General features: G+C 38.8%; 1 protein-coding gene across 1 annotated transcript in view; it reads left to right on the forward strand.

The window, feature by feature from the left end:
• The first annotated feature begins 4,404 nt into the window (after positions 1-4,404).
• Positions 4,405-7,203, forward strand: part of Tspan6 (tetraspanin 6) — a 7,343-nt gene continuing 4,544 nt past the window's right edge. The window contains exons 1-4 of the mRNA XM_048336481.1: positions 4,405-4,623; positions 5,488-5,676; positions 5,937-6,011; positions 6,867-6,965. Of these exons, the coding sequence (XP_048192438.1) occupies positions 4,537-4,623; positions 5,488-5,676; positions 5,937-6,011; positions 6,867-6,965 (450 nt within the window). The 5' untranslated portion in view covers positions 4,405-4,536. The remainder of the gene's footprint in view (positions 4,624-5,487; positions 5,677-5,936; positions 6,012-6,866; positions 6,966-7,203) is intronic.

Below are 7,203 nucleotides of genomic sequence, written 5' to 3' on the forward strand. Positions count from 1 at the left end.
ATGGTAAATTTATTACATGAATATAGGGAAATAGCTTCTGAGTGAGATTGTTGATGTCTTACTGGTTTCTAAGTCATACAGTAAGACGGTCACATGGAGTTTTGTAGCAGCTTTACTTCATTTGCTGTTCACCACTGTCTGATACAGGGTTAAACATTTAAGTTTTGTTTAATCTTTCAGGATAATCCTATGATGTGACTTCCTACAGACTAGCTATGGCCTTCACAAGTAGTGAGCTACACAGGGATTGGCTGAGTACTCCTGAGGTAATCAATTGAGCATTATGTGGCAGGGTGCTCAGGGGAGTTTAAAAGCAGGCACAGAGGCCATGCCTCACTAGCCCTTCAGTAGTTTCTGAATAGAGGACAGGATGTGGAATATGTAAGTAGAAAGGCAAAGTAGGTACTGTGGAAATTGAGGAAAGACCTGAATTGGTGTAAGGGTATGTTCAGCTTAGGAGCACTGATGGAAGAGAAGGAGGTAGGGTGGGAATAATCATACCTACCTGGTGTTGAGTTGGAAATTCACATTGAGTAGTAGGAGATGGGCTGGTATTGTGTTGGGAGAGCTTTTGTCTTTTTTATTTTCTATTGTCTAGTGTTTGCCACAAACCATTTATACCTAACTTTGAAGAAAATAGGAAGTTAATATGACTGAGACACAAATAGCTATTAACTATTTATTCTAAAACAGGGGGTAAGTACTTTAAGGAAAGTGTTTTCCTAAATTTTTGTTGTCCAATGTGTTTTATGTACTCATTACAGGGACAGATTAGGACACAAAAACACAATACTGTTTGAACTCTCCATCTTGCCCCTGGAAACAGGCAGTTAGCAAAGTAAAAGTAAAAGTAGAATGCAACAGAAAACTCCATGAATAGGATTAAGTTGGGCAATCACTATACTCCTGGTGCTTACGGACTTTGGAGAGATCTTGTTTTTTTTTTTTTTTTTTAACTAAATGTCTGAACAATATCAATCTTTTCTGGGGTTATTCCAAGTCAACATAACCATTTATACAACAGCAGCCATGTTTCATCGCAAAAAGGTTCCTGTTTCTGATGAAGGAAACAGGAATAGGCTAGAATTCCTCCTTGGTAAGTCAGTCTCTTAATCTTTAAACCTTCATCTGTAAAATGAGGACAGTAGTGATTATGATCCAATAATAGGTGCTTAGCAACATTGGTTGCTACTGGGCCCATGCTTGAGCTAAGCCCCTTTTTTTCTGGGTTTGGTGGCATGGTGGGAGAGGGGAAGAAGATGTCAGAATCTGAACAACATCAATCTATGCTGAGCATATTTCAAGCCAAGATACTGTTTGCACAGTAGCAGCTCTCTTCTTAGAATGGGTCCTGTTTCTAATGAAGGCATCAGAAGTTGGCCAGACTTAGTCCTAAGTAAGTTCCTTAACTTCTCAACATGTAAACCTTTCTATGTAACAGGATAGTCATAGTAGTGACCTCATAAGAAGAATTTAGTAGCAGTGTCATGCAGGGATAAGGGGGTGTTGCAGGGTGGGATGCAGTGGTGCATGCAAGGTGTTGTGGTCATAGGAATATTAATTTCTATGTCTGTCTTTGGTTTAATTTGGCACTGACTGTTGTTCGAACAAAGTAGTGTTGTGAGTGGAGAGGAAGGGAGAGGAGGAAAGTCAATACATTCTTGGAAATAAAATGTGGCTTTTGCTTTAGCTATGTTTTTGCTTCAGCCATGTTTTTGCTTCAGCCACAGAAATATTTTATTTCTCTAAGGCTCATGATGAAAATCCCTTCCAGGACCTGGTACAGGTGAAGCTTCAGAGAAAACTTTCTGTTTAAGTTGAGGACTATTGATACTTTTAAAAGGCCTTTTATATAGGATTTTTTAGGCTATGCCCACTCCTCATATGTTTACAGTACCCAATCTGCCCAGCCTCCTTCCTGTAGTTGTGGCATAAATTGCATTTGCAGTATATTAAAACTTGCATGTCTGTTATATTTTCTGATTGATGATTGTCTTGCTGTGTTTATAGGACTATAGAATGTATATGGATTGAAAATATATGCATTCTTTCCATGTATTTGTGTCAGGCCTTTCTAATTTGAGGGTAAAAACTGAGTAGAAAGCCTGGCAATACATTTCATTCTTCAATAGTTTCTCCCTTAGACCTCAGAAGTCTGGCAGGATGTTATAGGAACTAGTCCTAGGTCTATTCAAAGCACAGGGAAACTGTGTGATCCTATCAATGGAACTTTCCTGTTTTCTTGTTCTGTGGTATATGTTTAAAGCAAAGGTTCAAGCAGAAAAGTTTGTGCTTTTACTTCAATGTCATTAAAACAGAACTTTTTGCAATAACAACATACTGATGGCTTCTTGTGATTGTAAGCTGTGGCAACAATGATGAGATGGATTACAGAGAACAGATCCTGCCATCCAACCTTGTTCCTATAGACATGGCATACACTTGTCTGACACTCAATTTCTCCCAAAGCGTTTACACTTCAGAAGAGACATCCACATCTTATCACACATTTTGTGTTCCAACATACAGACTAATATGTTCATAAAATAAAACATTGCAATATGAACCTACATATGTGATTCAAGAAAGCAGAATGCTGTTTTTGCTTTGTCACTTTCAAAACCATGTATAATGTTTAATTATAAAATTTTAATGCTAGTTCTCACTGTATGGATAAAGGAACATACAAACCTAGACTATTGGTGTTCATTTCTGTTCTGATTTCCTATAGGTAACAATTTTTCCATATAAGGATGTGTGTGTGTGTGTGTATGTGTGTGTGTGTGTGTGTGTGTGTGTGTATAAAATGGGAAGGCTTTTCACAAAATGTATATATTTCACTAAACTGACATTTGAGGTTTCCTGCCCAACAAGTATGTCTATTGTTTCCTCTGATTATTCCTCTCCATTTCTAGAAAAATAAATTATAGCGATTGAATGGTAATATCCTTGAATAGAAAGGAAGGCCAGATGTCCATAATACTTCATTAATTCATTTGTATTTAAATCATTTTTATAAATGTGTTTTGAACCTGAGAAAAGCAATTTCTACCCTGAGATTCTCATGAGAAGTAAATGACCTATTTGCATTTCGGGCAATTTGAAGCCTAAAAGGTGCCACAAATTAGGAAACAGTGGGGGACTAAAAGCTAATTTCTTATTCCTGGGAATTAGGCTCACTTTTACTCATGTCTATCATGAAATGAAGATCTATGCCCATTTTAAAGATTGATCTAACTTTAAATATCCTCGTAGGCTCTGTTGATTTTCATGATTCAAATTTTCTAGACTTTTTAAATCTCTAGAGACTTGTCTTTCTTTACATTTAGTGATTTCTGAAGTTAAGCCAAAACAAAAAGAGCCTCAATTCTTGTTTTACCATTGTTGAGAATGTGAAGAGGGTCTATTTTTAAATTCCAGTCTACCATTAAAGTTGACTCATGGCTGTCTCTGGACACATGGGAAAGCAGATATTCTGGTAATTGGTTCTCATCCTGTAGGCACTTTAATGTGGTAGGAACAAAACACAGTGTCAAGTTCTAGGGAGTTCTGAACAATTGGAAGAATTTTCTTGGGGAGAGGCAAGCAACCCCAGTACCACATGTATAATAGAGGAGGCAGCTGGATAAGAGTATGGGAAATCTCTAGTTTGGGCATTTTTTATTAGCTGTGTGATCTTAGATAATAACTTCTCAGGTGATTCTTAGTGGGGAACAGTGAGGTGACTGGAATATACAATTTTTAATTTTTTTTTAATATTTTCTATAGAGTCCTCCATTTTATGTGTTTGTTTATTGGGTGAATTTATATTTCTCCATCTTTCCAATTACTTAGGGAATAAGGAGAGGGATAATGGAGTTTTGAAAAGTCCTGGAATTATAAAATTCATAAATATCTAGCTTTGGAATGTTTTCAAAATAATTATTTCCCTCCATTCTTTTTTCCTTCCCCATCCCATAAAACATTGTTCAAATATGGAAAAGCACAAACCAAGTGAGAAAAAATTCAGCCTAAATCCACCACTCAGAGGTACATCTCACTTTTCCTTTAAGCACTTGATTCGGAAATAGTTCGTTTCTCTTTGGAAAACATGTTCGTAGGACATTTCTAAAATGTCTCCCATTTTTCTCCCTTCTTGGGTACCTGAGGCCCTAGAGGCCCAGTCTATGCAATGCACTCGGCAGTGTTTCATTACAAACGACATGATAAAGTTTTAAGAACTAGATGGGGTTAGGGTTAGGAAAGAGTAGGAGAAAAAGAGAAGAAAACTTCACTTACGTGGAAATCTGAAATTTAGGAAACTGGAACTTTATATATCATTTTCAGTAACTTTCAGTAGGGGGCGCTCGGAAATTGCCGCCACTTTCCGGACAGCCTGCAGGCCTTTACCCTCTAGAAAATCGCACAGTGTTTCCGGCTCTTCTCAGTTGAAGACACTCGTAAGTTTTCGGCAGTTTCCGGGAAATCTCGGGGAATCCGTGGGTTGGTGGCGCTGTTCGACCGCTGGGTTCGGTGGTGCAGGGTCTCCAGCTAGTCATGGCGTCCCCATCTCGGAGACTACAGACTAAACCAGTCATTACGTGTTTCAAAAGCGTTCTCTTGATCTACACTTTCATCTTTTGGGTGAGAGACTGTGACGGCTGGGAACCCTGGGGTTAGGTGTGTCGGGGGGGGGGGGGGCGGGGTTGACCGGGAGCGGAGGGAACTCGGGTCGGGAGGGGGTTGGGGTGCGAGGCACTCCTGGGACCCCAGCGCTAGCCCCTCTGGTGTCTAAGCCTGGAGTTCGGCATCATGCTGGGGTCCGGGTGCTGGGGTGCAGGTGATGGTAGCCTGTAGGCTGAACTGGAACCCAGATGGCTCAGGCATTTGAGTTCTTTGCCTGGAATTGGAGTTAAGGGCGCTGAACACACAAGGTTGTTCCTGAACTCTTGGAGCACCAAAGCTTGTTCTGCTCCTTGGAGAGCTCACTTGCATAATAGTGTCTTTCTTTTCACTGCTTCCTAAGAGGGGAGTGTTTCCCAGGTAAGAATGGTGGGGCTCCACTCCCGCCAGTCTGTCCTTGGGTTTGCCTTTGTGTACCTTGCCTTTGTAGCCTGTGTTCATCCTTAATCGCGAGTGGGGGATGGGGGAAGTCTGGAACTGAAAAACAGTGTTTTCCTTCAGGAAGATTTCTCTTCCCAAGGAAATAGTAAGAATTTGAGAAGTTTTGATCCCTCTAGCAACTAAGACTAGGGCCTGTGTTTACACAATAAAACAGATTGAAAGAATTTCAGTAAGCCTTGTACCCATCCTACCTTTGTGTGCTGATCCTCCTTCCCTCTCCCACCCTTCTCTCCTATCTGCCTTGCCTTTGCCACAGCTCCTTAGCAACCAGACTGCCTGAAGAATCCTTGTCCATTTAATCTTAAATACTTCCTGGTTGATGATTTGAAAATGCTAGTCTGTGTATGGTTGCCTAACTTTCTATTCTGTTGATTTCTCACATAGATCACTGGTGTTATCCTCCTTGCTGTTGGAATTTGGGGCAAGGTGAGCCTGGAAAATTATTTTTCCCTCTTAAACGAGAAAGCCACCAATGTCCCCTTTGTGCTTATTGGCACTGGTACTGTCATCATACTTCTGGGGACCTTCGGTTGTTTTGCCACCTGTAGTGCTTCTGCATGGATGCTGAAACTGGTGAGTCCTTGTTTTCCTTAGAATATTCTTGGATTTTTTAAAGTCCTTTGTATTGTAGGCTTTGTTGCTTTTTAGCCCTTTAGAATTTCTCTTGTCCCTTATGAGAACTTACCTGCTGATACTTTCATATTGTTTTCTGTGCCCTTTTCAATAAAAATATACTGAACTGATCAAGCAGAATCTTCTCTCCCCTTTGGCTCATTTTGCAGCTGTGCTAGATCTTATTTATACTGACATGGACTTTCTTTTCCCCCCCACAGTATGCTATGTTTCTGACTCTCATATTTTTGGTGGAGTTAGTTGCTGCCATAGTAGGATTTGTTTTCAGACATGAGGTAAGCATCATTAGGGAGCCTAATATGTTACAATTTATCCTCTCAGATAAAAATAGATTAAGTAACAGAGTTAGACAAACTTTTAATCATTTTAAAAACACTTAACAGCATTTAAAGCTCAGTTTTTGATCTGTATCTAACAATAATGACTTTATATTTAAAAAGTTGGGCTACTTTTAATAGAAATGAAACTTTAGAAACTTGTAGACTAATAGTCACCAGAAGAAAAATTTAAAATATCCATAATTTTATGAGTTTTCAGTGATTACGTTGTGTGAAAGTTCATATTAATCTGAAATAGTAAATTTATAACTTCACTAACATAGTAAAAAGTCTGTAACACAAAATTCATGCCATCTTAAGCCACACATGTTGAAAAGACCATATACTTAATGTAAAACATTGAGAGCTTAATGTTGATATGTATTATTTTAATACTGAAATCAGGTAAATCTGTGGTGGTTATGAACTTATTAATAGTGAATGCTTTTAGAGTGTTTTATGAATTATTAGTGCAATGTCCAAAAGTAGGCTTTTGTAGCTTAATTTCATAGGCATTAAATATGTACAAAGTGGAGAAAGATTTGGGAGGTGAGGGGTGAAATACGTAGTAAAAAGCTGCCACTTCAGTAAATGGTCCATAGCACTTTGAACTTGTACTAGTTATTACATTAAATTATAATGTTTTAGTCTCCTCAGCTAAGTATATCCCTTAAAAGTCTAGATTGGACCATGGAAGTTACTTATCATACATAAGAGATGTAACTAGGGTCACATTCACGACTTTCTCTGATCTAGAACCCAAAGGAACTTTGTAGAACATTTGTTTACTGACATTGTGTTTCTTTGCTGTAGATTAAGAACAGCTTTAAGAGTAATTATGAGAAAGCTTTGAAGTATTACAACTTGACCAGAGACTATAGAAGTGAAGCAGTAGACAAGATCCAAAATACAGTAAGTGGTCAGAAGTAGTGGCTTTTTGAGAGAACAGCACACTCCCTATTGTCCTCAGAAGAAAGAAAGACTACTAAATGCTGTCCCCATATACAGGAAGTTTGTGATGATACATGTTTGCATTCTCACCTGTCCCTGTTCTCTTCCCTCCCTGCTTGCATCATAGATAAATACTATTAATGTCAACTATAGCAGGAAAAGTAAGGCCCATTCAAAACTGTCATGTTTCATGTCTCTC

Source organism: Perognathus longimembris, chromosome 28 (genome assembly GCF_023159225.1).
Source record: "Perognathus longimembris pacificus isolate PPM17 chromosome 28, ASM2315922v1, whole genome shotgun sequence".
NCBI lineage: Eukaryota > Metazoa > Chordata > Mammalia > Rodentia > Heteromyidae > Perognathus > Perognathus longimembris.